The sequence below is a fragment of the Muscardinus avellanarius genome (genome assembly GCF_963383645.1).
Source record: "Muscardinus avellanarius genome assembly, chromosome: 3".
NCBI lineage: Eukaryota > Metazoa > Chordata > Mammalia > Rodentia > Gliridae > Muscardinus > Muscardinus avellanarius.
In genome coordinates this window covers 44,048,527-44,064,033 of record NC_137788.1, presented here as the reverse complement: position 1 = coordinate 44,064,033, position 15,507 = coordinate 44,048,527, and the positions used below count along the sequence as shown (strand labels likewise).

Below are 15,507 nucleotides of genomic sequence, written 5' to 3'. Positions count from 1 at the left end.
CCCCTTGATTCCATAGCTCTTATTCTGCCCCTTCTACAATGAAACATCTTCTATAATCTATACCAATTTGTCTACTTCTTTCCTCCTCTATTTACTCTGTAAACCACTCCAATCTACCGTCTATACCCACCATTCCATAGAAACTACTCTCACTAAAGACATCAAGAATGTCCAAAATAAGCCAGGCGTGGTGGCGCACGCTTGTAATCCCCGCACTTGGGAGGCGGAGACAGGAGGATCATGCAGGTTCGAAGCCAGCCTCACTGGCTTAAGAGATCCTGTTTCCAAATAAAAATATAAAATAGGTCTGGGACTGTAGCCCAGAGGTAGAAGGGTTTCCAGGAACCCCAGTACCACAAAAAAAAAAAAAAAATGTCCAAATTGATCAAACTAGTAGATGTGTATTTGAGCTCATCTATTCAAAACTTAAGCAGTATTCAAGCAAAATTACTACCCCTACCTTGACTTCCTTGACTACCACATGCTTATGGTTTCTTTCTTGTATCTCGGGCTGTCCCCTTTCACTCTGCTGTTCAGGCTTTTCAGTCTGGCCAACCCTTACATGTCACAGATCCTCCTTTGCATGTGTAAAATTCCCATCCACAGAAGCATCAACTGAACCTAATGACTAGGTTTTAATGAATAGAGTAAGACAGAGTGATCGAGATTAGATCATAAGAACACTGCGGCTTCCTCCCTGATCTCACTGGGATCATTCTCGGAGTGAAGCTGGCTGCTCTTTCATGATGACACGCAAGTAACCCAACAGAGAAGACACCTGGTGAGAGACTCAGGCCACCTTCCAACGGCTAGCAAGGAACTGAAGCTTTCTGCTAACAACTGTGTGAGTCAACTGTGTGAGTCATCATCTCAGCCCAGGTCAAGCTTTCAGATGACTGCAACCCTGCTAAGGTCTTGACTGCAACTTCATGAGACCCTGTGCCTGAACCATCCAAAGTCCTGACTCCAAGAAAGAGAAGATAATAAGTGTTTGTGGTTTGAAAGAAACTAAGATAATAAATGTTTGAGGAGCAAAGCTGCTAATTTTTAGAGTAATAGATAACTAACTTAATGGTGTTGTTCTGCATTGTAATAAAAAAAATCTCTATTGTTGTCATTCACTCTCTCAACAATCCACATATGATAAACTAATGCTTAGCCGGGTGTGGTGGCGCACGCTTGTAATCCTAGCATTTGGGAGGCTGAGACCGGAGAATTGCGATTCTCAGACAGCCTCAGCTATTTAGTGAGGCCCTCTGCAACTCAGTGAGACCCTGTTTCAAAATAAAGAATAAAAAATAGGGCTGGGGGTATAGCTCAGAGGTAGAATACCCCTGGGTTCCATCCTCAGTATCACAAAACAAAACAAAGCAAAACTAATATTTGTCTATAGCCCATACAAAAATATTATATATGGCTATATATAATATAAATAACTAAAACTTATATATAAATATATAAATTATATGTAATTGATATATATTAATATATATAGATGTAATTATATACTATGTATAGTATATAGTACATATATAAATTATATACTATACATACATATATATATATATATATATATGGGATACCAGTGATTGAACATAGGGGAATTACATTACTAAGCTGTACTCCCATGACCTCCACCTTTTTTTAAATTTTTTATTGGTGCACTGTATTCATACATCATAGTGGGATACAAAAAAACTTTTGTAGACATACATGCACACATCACCCAGTCAGCCCAAACCCAATCCCCTCCCCATCCCTCCTTCCCATGCTTGGCTTAGTGGTTGACATCTAGTATTATAGCAATTTATCCAAAATTAAAAATGATATTCTCATATAACAGTTTCATTTGTCTGATACCAAGCTTTTGATAACTTAAAGATAACATTTCAATATTTCTTTTTGCTTTCTTTCTTACCAGAGAATTTTTTTTTTTCCCTTGGTGGTACTGGGGTTCCTGGAAGCCCTTCTACCTCCGGGCTACACTCCCAGATCTATTTTTTATACTTTTTTATTTGGAAACAGGGTCTCCTAAGCCAGCGCGCGCGGCTGGCTTCAAACCTGCGTGATCCTCCTGTCTCTGCCTCCCAAGCGCGGGGATTACAAGCGTGCGCCACCACGCCCGGCTTTGTTTTTCTTTTTTTTTAGGTGAAACTATCATATATATATTTATTTTTCAGAAAAAATCTATCCTTTTTTTATTTTTTATTTATTTTTTTATTTTTTTATTTTTGCGGGTCTGGGGATGTAACCCAGTGGCATTTGACCTCCGAGCTACACCCTCTGCACAATTTTTTATTCCTTATTTTGAAACAGGGTCTCACTAAGTTGCAGAGGGCCTCACTAAGTAGCTGAGGCTGTCCGCGAACCATGATCCTCCCATCTCAGCCTCCCCAGTGCTGGGATTACAAGCGTGCGCCACCACGCCCGGCTCAGGAAAAATCTATCCTAATATGGAATATGGACTCTAGATACCCAAAACGATCTCAAAAAAGAACAAAGCTAGAAGATATATATTTTCTGATTTCAAACCATATAAAGCTACAATAATTGAAACAGTGTAGTACTGTTCTAAAGGCAGATATATAAACCATTAGAGTTAAATACAAGCCTAGAGCTAAACTCTTCCCTATATTGTCAAGTTATTTTTGACAAGGTTTCCACGAACATATGGTGGTGGAAATAATAATCTTTTAACTAAATATTGTTGAAACATAATAATTACATGGAAAAGAATAAAATTGGACCGTTACCTAATCCCATATACAAATATTAACTCAAAATAGATAAAAGACCTAAATATAAATCTTAAGACTAAACTTTTAGAAGAAAATCTGGGTCATAAAACCTCACAACATTGAAATTGGCAGTGATTTCTTGGTTATGATTTCAATGGCACAGGCAACAGAAGAGTATACAAACTCCCTAAAAAATAAAAAAATATTGTATCTCCAAAGACAATATAAACAGAGTTAAAAGTTACTGATAGAATGGGATAAAATATTTCCAAATGCTATATCTGAAGGTATATTAATATTCCAACTAGAAATCCTAAAAATTAACAACAATAAAAGCAAACAATACAATTTAGAGATAGGTAAAAGACTAACATAAGTAATGAATGTCCACAGATAACCAATCTTAATTGTCTGTTGGATGGAAAATCTTGTTTCTCTGGTTCTGGTGTGTGTTACCTATTTCTTCTTTGTAGTTAATCTCTTTGAGTATTTTCTCTAGCGCTGGTTTTGAAGACATAAATTCCTTCAGTTTCTGTTTGTCATGGAAGCTTCTTATTTCTCCATCTAATTTGATAGAAAGTTTTGCTGGGTAGGAAATTTTTGGCTGGAAGTTGTTTTCTTTCAGAGTTTGGAATATGTTACTCCAAGCCCTTCTGGCTCTCATGACTTGGTTTGGGAAGTCTGGAGTGATTCTAATTGGTTTGCCTCTGAATGTCACTTGGCCCTTTGTTTTTGTTGCCTTTAAGATTCTCTGCTTGGCTTCTACATTGGTCATTTTGACAATTATGTGGTGTGGGGATCCTCTTCTCCGATCCTGTCTAAAGGGAGTTCTATAAGTTTCCTGGATCTGTGTATCGACCTCGTGCTCTATGTTTAGAAAATTTTCTGCTATTACTTCTTTGAAGAGATTGTTGATCCCTTTGGTTTCACCTTCTTTTCCCTCCTCTATTCCAATTATTCTTAGGTTAGCTCTCTTAAAATGGACCCACATTTCTTCAATGACAGATTCCTGCTGTCAGATATTTTTTTCTAGATTAGAAACTATGCATTCATTTTTGGATTGATCATCTTCTAAGAGCGAGATTCTATTCTCCATGTGGTCTAATTGGTTGTTTGTACTTTGAATTGATGCCTTTACTTCGTTAATTGCATCCTTTATCTCTTTTTGGCTCTCTCTGAGTTCTTTTCGAAGCACCTCTATTATTTCTACAGTTATTTTCCTGATTTTATCTTCTAGAAATCTCTGATTTTCTGTTTTATCGGGTTCTGATGTTGTGGGGTTGTGGGCATTCATTACTCCAGTGTTATTCCTCTTTCCCATGATTTCGGAAGTTTGTGCCTTCTCTGGGTTCTTCCCTTGGGTCACTATGACTTCACTTAAGGTGCTCTGGATCTCGAGTCTGTGGTATCTCAGACCCCACTACTCCTTTACTGGGTTGTATCAGAGTCTCAGACCCAGGGAGTCGATAGAGGCTGCTTTAGACTATGGGGGGGTGCCAGGTTGGGCGTTCTTCTATGGTGTGATATCTCTGCCCCTGCCACTCGCCCACTGGGTCAAGTCCCTGGGAGTTCAGTACTGGGATTTCTCCTCTGGGGCCCGCAATTTGACTCACTGTTGTTGAGTATGCAGATGGAGCTGTAGTGGACTCGGTGAATTCGCTGCTGCTGCCGCCGGTGGCAATATGGCGCCGCTGCCACGCCCTCGGCCGTGAGGCTGGCGTATTTTTTCTTCTCTGGTTTTGAGCTCCGCTCTGAGTCCCTGCAGCGTGTGCTAAGCCCAGCCACTGGGAGCTTTAGATGCTCCCTGCGCCGAAAAATCTACCGAATCCCGCCCGGCTGTTCCGCAGCAGCTCACCTTGGCTCGCTGTCTGCCGCTTGTCTCTGGAGCCTGGTGGGCTGTTGAGTGCGTTGGTCTGGTGCCTTCCGGTGAACTCGCCGCTGCCGCCGGCAATAAGGTGCTGCTGCCGCATCCTCAGCCATGCAGCCGGCGTATGTCCTCTGTGGCTCTGAGCTCCATTCTGAGTCCCCCTCCTCTCTGGGGCTGGGGCTGCAAGGAAAGATGGCGCCTGCCGCTCCGCGCCGTGGCTCCGGCCGCAGCATTGCAGTCTGCTTTCTTTCTGGCATCCCGTTTTTCCAGTGTAATTACATTTTTTTGTTTCTCTGGTGACAGTGTTTTCTGGCTATGAAAGGCGCTGATTTTGTGATAATAGAGATTGGTTGTTAGCGGGGCTCTTAAGCCCCGCTTTTCTCGGTTGCCATCTTCCCAGAAGTCCCTTTTTTTTTTTTTTTTTAAATGGTACTACAGATTGAACTCAAGCTACAACCTCAGCCCTTTTAATCTCTTGTTTGGAAACAAGGTCTTGCTAAATTACTAAGAGTGTCACTATGTTGAAGAGTGTGGTCTCTAATCTCTGATCCTCCTGTCTCAGCCTCCCAAGTACTAGGACTGTGGTGTGAGCCACCATGCCTCAATGTAGCTCTGATTTCTGTCCTTATTAATACATCTTTACTTCAATTTCAACATGCCCAAAAGAAACTACCTTTATTCCCACAACCTGTTCATATCTTCCTGATTATCATTCATCCAGCTCACACCAAAAACCTGGATATCCTGTTTCATTACCTTTCACTCACATACAAACACTAAATCCTGTCAAAATTAATCTGATTAAGCTGGGCGTGGTGGCGCACGCTTGTAATCCCCACGCCCGGCTTTTTATTAATTTTTTATTGGTGCATTGTAATCATACATCACTATGAGATATAAGGTGGTAGAGACATACTTTGCACATCACATTTAGCCCTTGAGAACATATTTTGTGTGTGTGTGGTACTGGGGATGGAACCCAGGGGCATCTACTTCCGAGCTACAACCCAAACCCTCTAACACTGATAACATTTTTTTTTTAATTTTATTTTTTGCAGTACTGGGAATTGAACCCAGGGGTATTCTACCTCTGAGCTACACCCCTAGCCCTACTTTTTATTCTTTATTTGGAAACAGGGCCTCACTAAGTGAGGCTGTCTGCGACCCTGGGATCCTCCTGCCTCAGCCTCAAGAGTACTGAGATTACAAGAGTACTGGGATTACAAGCATGCGCCACACCATCACCACATCCAGCTTAACATTGGTAACATTTTTTAAAAGAGAAATCTTTGAGCCAGGAACAGTGGTCCACACCCATAAGCCCTGTACTTGGGAGGATAAGACAAGATTGCAGATTCAAGGCCAGCCTCAACAATTTAGGGAGATGAGACCCTCTGCACCTTAGCAAGACCTTGTTTCAAAAATTAAAAAAAAAAAAAAGCTGGTGTGGTGGTACACACCTGTAATACTAGCAGATGGGAAGCTGAGACAGGAGGATCGCAGGTTCAAGGACAGCCTTAGCAAGTAGTGAGACTCTCAACAACCTAGCAAGGCCTCGTTTCCATATATGAAATAAAATCGGCCAGGCATAGTGGCGGATGCTTGTAATCCCAGCATTTGAGAGGCTGAGACAGGAGGATCGTAGTTCATGGCCAGCCTCAGTTACTTAGTGAGGCCCTTTGCAATACACAAAACAAGAACAAAAACAAAAAGCAAAACCCAAACCGGGTGTGATGGAAAACAACTGTAATCTCAGTACTTTGGAGGCTGATGCAGGAGAATCACAGGTTTGAGGCCAGCCCCAGCAATTTAGCAAGGTTCTTCACAACTTAGTGAAACCCTGTTAAAAAATAAAATAGGTGGGGAAGCTGGGCATGGTGGCACATGCTTGTAATTGAGGAGATAGAAAGGAAATAGGCAGATAGGGAAAAGGCCTCGGTATTTCTTGAGTTTCCTGAGGGGAAATTCCAAAGGCTCAGAGATAAGAAGGACCAGAGCTTCACAAAACCATCTGTTTACTAATCAACAAACCCAGGAGCCAGTTTGACACTCCTGAAAGGAAATTCTTTAAAGGACTTACAAATACCCTATGCAAATCCTGAGAGCTGCTTCCCAGAATTCCCAGAATCCCAAAGTCACCCTAACCAAAAAGAGGACTCGCAAACGTCAGGCAAATGCCCTAGTCAGCCAGCAAATTGGGTTTTTTCCTCTCAGGACCCCCCTCCCCTTTTGGGGAGCTGTTGTCTCTCGCGCAGGTTGCATTAGCCTTGAGAGAAGGCAGAGTGCAATTGAGGGCATGTGGCTCAGGCTACTCTTGGGTAGTGACCTGAAGGCCTCTGCTGGACATCAAGGCTGACCAGGGCCCCTAGGGGTAACCTGCACCTCTTTTCTGGCAGATCACATGGACTCTGGGAGAAAGTAGTTTGCAACTGACAGCACTTGGCTTGGGCGACACTCGGGTAGTGACCTAAAGGCAGCTACTGGACATCAGAGACCCGACAGCCCGAGTGGTGTTCTGCCACTTTCCTATTCCTTTCTGGCAGATCGCGTGGACTCTGGAAGAAAGCCGCCTGTAATTGAAGGCATTAGGCTTGGGCTACTCCCAAGTAATGTCCTGAAGGCAGCGGCTGGACATCAGAGACCCGACAGCCCCTTTGGGGTGTTCATCTTCCTTATTCCCTGCTGCTTCCAATAAACCTTTTACTCCCCTTCCTGAGGTCTGCGGGTGTCATTCTTTGCTCACCGTAGACAAGAACTCTGTAAGGATTCTTTGATGAAACACCAGGTTTCTTCTCAGGAAACCCCCGTTTCATTTTGGGGGGCTCAGAAGAAACCCCCGTTTCATAATCTCAGCATTTGGAAGGCTGAGACAGGAGGATCGTAGTTCATGGACAGCCTCAGCCACTTAGTGAGGCCCTTTGCAACTCAGTGAGACCCTGTTTCAAAATAAAGAATAAAAAATAAAGCTGGGAGTATAGCTCAGAGTAGAATGCCCCTGGCTTCCATCCCCCATACCGCAGAAAGAAAGAGAAAAAGAAAGAAAGAAAGAAAGAAAGAAAGAAAGAAAGAAAGAAAGAAAGAAAGAAAGAAAGAGAAAGAAAGAAAGAAAGAGGAAGGAAGGGAGAAAGAAAGAGAGAAAGAAAGACAGTCAGTCAGTCAGTCAGGCAGGCTGGGGTATAACACAAAGGTGGAATGCTTCTGGGTTTAATCCTAGTACCACAATAAATGAATAAATAAATAGATAAATAAATAAATAAATAAATAAATAAATAAATAAATAAATTGGGAGCACTCAGAGGTAGAATGTCTCTAGGTTGACTCCTCAGCACAAAAATAAAATAAAATAAGAAGTGCTTCCTTCCTCCTACTCACATGTCTCTATTCAAATGCCTCTTTGGCCTTTTCCAGGCAAGGTTCCCACAATACTCTTCTTATTTCTATCATAGAAACTATCCAATTGTTTTGAAATTATGCTTGAGTGTTTGCCCCACTGGATTGAGTCCCTGTGTAGAGGGACTGTCTCTGCTTCGTGCTTCTGTCCCAGCATATCCAGTACAGTGCCTATTACAAAGTCAGCCCTAAATAAATGCTTGCTGAATCAACTACATTATATAAGTTTCTAATAATTCAGACTCAGAGTTAGAGATGAAAAGAGTACCTAAATCTACTTTCCTAAAGGATGTAATCAGCTTCTCTGGTTCTGTATTGTGCAGAAGAAAAATAGAGTAAACTCTTCTTCAAAAACAAAAGATTGCATAAGCCCAGCATTTGGGAGGCTGAGACAGGAAGATCATGGTTCACAGACAGCCTCAGCTACTTAGGCCCTTTGGAACCCAGTGAGACCCTGTTTCAAAATAAAATAATAAAAAATAAAGCTTGGGGTGTAGCATGGAGGTAGAATGTTCCTGGGCTCCATCCCCAGTACTACAAAAAAAGAAAAAAGAGATTATAGCTAGGCATGGTTGCGCATGCTTGTTAACCCAACACTTGAGAGGCTGAGAAAGGAGGAGGATCTCAGGTTCAAGGCCAGCCTCAGCAACTTAGCAAGACCCTCTTTCAAAATAAAAATAAAGCCGGGCGTGGTGGCGCACACTTGTAATCCCCGCACTTGGGAGGCTGAGACAGGGGGATTGCACAGGTTCGAAGCCAGTCTCAGCTACTTAGTGAGGCTCTCAGCAACTCTGTGAGATCCTGTTTCCAAATAAAATATATTTTTAAAAAAATAGAAGCCGGGCGTGGTGGCGCACACTTGTAATCCCCGCACTTGGGAGGCTTTGACAGGAGGATTGGACAGGTTCGAGGCCAGCCTCAGCTACTTAGTGAGGCTTTCAGCAACGTAGTGAGACCCTGTTTCCAAATAATATATAAAAAAGGTCTGGGTGTATAGCCCGGAGGTAGAAAGCCTCTGGGTTCTACACCCAGTACCACCAAAAAATAAAAAAATAAATAAATAAATAGGTCTGGGAGTATAGCCCGGAGGTAGAAAGCCTCTGGGTTTCACCCTCAGTACCACCATAAATAAATAAATAAATAAATAAATAAATAAATAAATAAATAGTAGGGCTAGGGGTATAGCTTGAAGCAGAATTCCCCTGGGTTCAATCCCCAGTACCAAACAACAACAGGCTGGCTGGGAGTCTAGTTCATTGGTAGAGAACTTCCCTAGCATGCAGAGGCCCTTGGTTCAATACTTAGTACTTCGAAAGGGAGAAGGGGATACAGGATGACAAGAAAAAAAAAAAAAAATAAGATCATTCCATCCCCATAGTCTGGTGAAGATCCAGATTGAAGAAAGGCTTGGCTAGATATTTAGTTGACAATAGTTAATCCCAACAACCCTAACCCAATCCTGAGATGATCTCAACATCAATTCTCAGTATAGGTTGACTCTAAAGTAAAGCCAAAAGCCGCGCGTGGTGGCGCACGCTTGTAATCCCAGGAGGCTGAGACCGGAGGATCACGGCTTGCCGACAGCCTCAGCTATTTAGTGAGACCCTGTCTCAAAATAAAGAATAAAAAATAGGGCAGGGGGTGTAGCTTAAAGGTCCAATGCCCCTGGGTTCCATCCCAGATCAATCAATCAATCAATCAATCAATCAATCAATAGTAAAGCCAGTCAGATGTGGTGGCCTACTCCTATAATCCCAGTACTAGGGAGGCTGAAACAGGAAAATCAAGTATGAGGACAGCCTGAGCAATTTAGCAAGACTGTGTTTTCTTGATTTTTTTTTTTTTCTTTTTGCAGGTCTAGGGATGGGGCATTTGACCTCTGAGCTACCCCCTGCCCTATTTTTTATTCTTTATATTGAAACAGGGTCTAAGTAGCTGAGGCTGTCTGCAAACCACATCTTCTGATCTCAGCCTCCCAAATGCTGGGATTACAAGCATGCACCACCATGCCCTGCTAGCGAGACTCTGTTTAAAAAAAAAAAAAAAGCATGGTGGCGCACGCTTGTAATCCCAGCATTCGGGAGGCTAAGACAGGAGGATGGCACAAGTTTGAAGCCAGCCTCAGCTACTTAGTGAGGCTCTCAGCAACTTAGTGAGACTCTGTTTCCAAATAAAGTATAAAATAGGTCTGGGAGAAGAGCTCTGAGGTAGAAAAGCTCCTGGGTTCCACCCCCAGTACCACAACAAAAAAGAAAAGGGGAAAAAAAAGAAAAGGACTGGGAGTATAGCTCGGAGGCAGAATGGCTCTTGGTTCAATCCCCAGTACCAAAACAATAAAATTTAAAATAATAATAATAAAGAAAAATCATGCTGGGCATGGAGGTGCACACCTATAATCTCAGTGCTTGAGAGACTGAGAAAGGAGAATTGCAAGATTGAGGCCAGCCTCAGCAACTTAGTAAGGTCCTCAGAAACTAAGCAAAACCCTGATTCAAAAGAAAAAATAAAATAGGGCTGGGGGTGTTGCTCAGAGTTGGCAGAATGTCCCTGGGTTCAATCCCCAGTACCAAATAAACATAAAAATAAAGTAAAGCCAATCTAGTTCAATTCAGATTTTCCAGAGATCCCCTACATTAGATCACCGATAACAAAGCTGACTTGAACTGAAGCAATTCCAAAAACAAGGAATTAAGTGACTTGACATTTACTCCCCTACTTAACAGGCTGTAAAAACAATTCAGAAGCTGGAAGTGAGGGTACAAGCTTGAATTCCCAGTATTTAGGAGGCTGAGACAGGAGGATGAGGTTCACAGACAGCCTCAGCTACTTAGTGAGGCCCTTTGCAACTCAGTGAAACCCTGTTTCAAAAAATAAAGAATAAAAAAATAGGGCTGGGGGTGTAGCTCAGAGGTAGAATGTTCCTGGGTTCCATCCCCAGCACCACACATACACACAAAAAAGCCAATTCAGGTATTTTTCCCAGAAGATGTAGCTCTAAGCTATTAGCCACAAGCAAATTATTAACATGTACCCACAAGTCCTTCAGAATTCTAATGTACTAAAACAATGCACAAGTGAGGCATGGTAGCACATGCCTATAATCCCAGTACTTGGGAGGCTGAGACGGAGGAGAGCAAGTTCGATGTCAGCTTCAGCAACTTCATGAGACTGTCAGCAACCTAGTGAGACCCTGTTTCGAAAATAAATACCTAAGCCGGGCGTGGTGTCGCACACTTGTAATCCCCAGGCTTGGGAGGCAAAGACAGGAGGATCACGCAGGTTGGAAGCCAGCCTCACTAGTTTAAGAGACCCTGTTTCCAAATAAAATATAAAAAATAGGTCTGGGAGTGTAACCCGGAGGTAGAAGGGTTCCATCCCCAGTATTATAAAAAATAAATAAATAAATAATAAAATAAATACATAAAAAATAAATAAATACAGGGCAGGGCTGTAGCTTAGAGGTAGAATACCTCTAAAGAGGTAGAATGTGGTACTGGATACAATCCACATTAAAAAAAAATGTCCAAGTGCGCAGAATTAACTGCCAACATACAGTGTGTCTCCAGCTTTCCTGTTAGGTAAAACCTATCCTTTCCCTACTGCACCGGATCTCCTCTGATTATCATTTTATTGTCAAGAGAGTACAATATTTCTCTGCAGGCAAACACTTTAACACAGAACAATTGGGGGGGGACTTCTAAACAGCCATTACTAAGAAATATGATACCTCCTTCCTCTGGCAAGATATATGTTTTATAAAATCTAGTCTCAGAAGAGAAGTATTAAGGAAGAAAAAAAAAGGAATATATGGAAAAAACATATATATATATATATATATATATATATATATATATATATATACATATTTTTTTCTTTTTTTTTGTGGTACTGGGGTTTGTGGAAGCCCTTCTACCTCCGGGCTACACTCCCAGACCTATTTTTTTTATTTTTATTTGGAAACAGGGTCTCTTATACCAGCACGGCTGGCTTCGAACCTGCGCGATCCTCCCGTCTCTGCCTCCCAAGCACGGGGATTACAAGCCTGCGCCACCACTCCCGGCAAAAAAAAAAACAAAAAAAAAAAACAAAAAAAAAACCCTCTATTTAATAAGAAAAGAAGATATTTCTCAAGTGTTCAAAAACTAAAAGGAAGCCAGGCATGGTGGCACATGCTTGTAATCCCAGTACTTGGGAAGCTAAGACAGGAGGATCACAGATTCAAGGACAGCCTCAGCAAGTAGTGAAACTCATCTACCTAGTGAGACCCTGTTTCCAAATAAGAAATTAAAAGCTGGGCTGAGGGTGTAAGGGTGTAGCTCAGAGATAGAATGCCTCTGGGTTCAACCCCCAGCACCACACACACACACACCAAAAAAAAAAAAAAAAACTAAAAGGAAAAGGAGGCAGAAAAAGGAGAGACACACTAATGGAAGAAAACCATAAAAAAGGAGCGTTCTATCTGGGTCAGAAGCTCCTAAGTCCAGTTTATGACCTCTCCATCATGGCTCTAGATTTGGACTCACAAACTTGGGATCTGTAGAGCAACTTCATTCTACAATGCAATTCATAAAAATTACTTTACCTTGAATAAGTTGGATAGGTTTCATGAGATTTTCTGATTATCACTTCTAAAACTCAGTACCAGTCTTCATTTATCTGAGTTGTAGGATTTCCTAATTCCAGAATTTTCAGGTCATGCCCACCTAAAGATATTGTGTGTGTGTGTGTGTGTGTGTGTGTGTGTGTGTGTGTGTGTGTTTGTGTGTGTGTGCGTGCACATGCCAGTTACTAAGGATTGAACCCAAAGGCTCTCCACCTCCAAGCTACAATCCCAGCCTGATTTTATTTTTATTTGGAAACAGGGTCTCACTAGCTTGATGAGAGTCTCACTACTACTTCCTGAGGCTGTCTTCCAATCTGTGACCCTCCTGTCTTTCAGCCTCCCAAGTACTGGTTACAAAAATGCACCACCAAACTCAGCTTGCCTCTTCCCCTTTAAAAGCAACATAGAGTAAGGCGTGGTGGAGTGCACTTGTAATCCCAGTACCTGGTAGGCTGAGACAGGAGAATCACAGGTTCAAGAACAGTCTCAGCAAGTAGTGAGACTCTCATCCACCTAGTGAGACCATTTCAAAATAAGAATTAAGAAATAGGGCTGGGGGTGTAGATCAGAAGTAAAATGCTGCCTCTGGGTTCAATCCTCAGTACTAAAAGAAAATAAATAAATAAATAAATAAATAAATAAATAAATAAATAAATGTAATGTAATGTAGAGCTCAGCAGGTGCACACCTGTAAGCCTATTATTTGGGAGGCTGAGACAGGAAGATCACAGGTTCAAGGGCAGCTTCACCATGTAGTGAAACTCTCAGCAACCTAGCAAGACTCTGTTTTAGAACAAAAAATAAAGCCAGGCAAAGTGGCGCATGCTTGTAATCCCAGCAGTTGGGAGGCTGAGACAGGAGGATCGCAGTTCATTGACAGCCTCAGCTACTTAGTGAAGCCCTTTGCAATTCAGTGAGTCCCTGTTTCAAAAATAAATTTAAAAAATAGGTCTGGGGGTGCAGCTTGGAAGTAGAATGCCCCTGAGTTCCATCCCCAGTACTGAAAATAAATAAATAAATAAATAAATAAATAAATAAATGGGTTGAGGGTATAGCTTGGAAACAGGACGCCAGTGGGTTTAATCCCCGGCACAAGAAAAAAAGAAAAAAAAAGCATATAAAGAAAGGACGTTGCCAACTGAAGAATGATAAAAGTAATACTTCACTCTTGCAAGCTTAATTTGGTATCTTACAACTTTCACTTTTCTCCTTCCGGTAGTGAAGTTTAACAAAAAAAAAAAGTTAAAAAGGCAAGATTTTATCATCCTGATTTCACCACTTAGTGCTAGCTATGTGATCTTGGGCTAATTACTTAAAAGCCTGGAGCCTCATATTCCAAACTGTAAAATGGGGATATTAAATGGAGATAATGAATATCTATCTTGCAGAGTTATTAAGAGCAAAATGAATTAAGGGGCCCACTAGACTAGAATAAAAGCTCCTGAGATGTGAAACAGTTAATGTCTTCATCACGATTAATTCCTGCTGACACACAGCAAGAACTCAATGTTTTTTACGTGAATAAATGTGTCCCCATTTTTCTTACCAACTCTTCTTCCATAATTGTACTTTTCCCTTGTCTTCGATTATTTTCTGAAGCCTTTCAGAAACATTTTATTTTGTTCATTTAAGTGGTTGCTATCCTCTGGTTGGTTATTATTAACTATGTACCATTCAGAGAAAGTGCCTTCAGAAATAATTTCTCCAATACCACCCACCTTCCATCTCTAACGCTGTGGGGGCGGCGCAGGTAGTCAGAACCTAAGATTCACAGCCGTTCGACTACTTGCCCACAGCCACTGGTTCGTGTGAACATCAGTGGAGCCCTCAACTCAGCCCTCCCTAGAATAAAACTTTCAGGGTACACAGCACTACCCCTTGTACCTCTCCACTAACCCGAGACTGGCGCGCAGGAATTTCTCTGCTCTCAAAAGTTAAGGCGTCGATTACATCGCCTCCCGCTGAAAACGGGGTGCATTCGGTGAGTAAGACACTCAACCAGAACTGGCGGGAGGCATTTCAGACGCCCAGGTTTTGCCCGAGGGTCACCTTTGGACCTCGTCAGGCTGGTTCCATCACGGCTCCGAAGCAGCACCGCTGTCCGATTCCTGAGGGCAGCTAAGGGATGCAGTTGTTTTCAGAGTCTGAGGGGACAGTCCTAAGTCCATGACAACGCGGGGGGACCGCACGGCTGGACCCTTTAAACCACAACAGCAGCCACCCTCACCCGCTCACAACTGCTCGGGACGCGGCCACCCGCTCAACACCAGACCCCAGAAGAAAAAGCGGTTCGCCCCCAGCCCATAAATCAGCCAGCCAGTGCTTGCTTATTGGCTGCTCTCCGATCTTCTCCCCCCTCATTGGCTATCCCGACGTTAAGCCCTCCCCGACGAGGGAGCCCTCCGGGACGGCGGCACCCCCAGCCCAGCCGCCTCAGCCCCGCCACCCAGAGCCCGGCGCACCCTGCCCGGGAGCGCGGTCCAGGCGGCGGCGGTGCCCCCGAGGACGCACCGTGTAGTACGAGAGCAGACCCGCGTTGTAGTCCAGCACGAACCAACGGTACTGCCAGCCCTTCATCACGTTAGTCCACTTGCTCAGCGGCCCTTCCACGATGGACGCCATCTTGGGAGCCGCCAATGACAACAAACGGCCTGACGTCAGTCGCCTTTAAGGCCCTTGCTTGGGGGCGTGGCTCCGGGGCGGGGCGGGGCGGGGCTCCGGGGCGGGGCGGGGAGGGGCTCCCGGGCCGGCGGGTGGGCTGGCGGACCCACGCCCCCCGCGACCCGCGAGGAGCGAGCGGTCTGCCCGCACCTATTGTGTGCAGGGCTTCGTACCGGGCAGGCGAGAATGCAAACGAGAGTACTGCAGTTAAGAGTACCTGTTCACACAAGGAATGATAACTTACACTT

General features: G+C 43.2%; 1 protein-coding gene across 7 annotated transcripts in view; it reads right to left on the bottom strand.

Moving 5' to 3' along the window:
* OSBPL9 (oxysterol binding protein like 9) overlaps window positions 1-15,259 on the bottom strand; it is a gene marked incomplete at its 5' end in the record, with an annotated part of 159,392 nt that extends 144,133 nt beyond the window's left edge. For 5 of the 7 annotated variants that reach the window (XM_080691779.1, XM_080691780.1, XM_080691781.1 and 2 more), the window contains one exon: window positions 15,110-15,220. In XM_080691779.1, the coding sequence (XP_080547905.1) occupies window positions 15,110-15,220 (111 nt within the window). Of the gene's footprint in view, window positions 1-15,109 lie in introns of all 7 variants that reach the window. The other 2 variants (XM_080691784.1, XM_080691785.1) reach the window with 1 other exon arrangement.
* Between the last annotated feature and the right edge of the window lie 248 nt (window positions 15,260-15,507).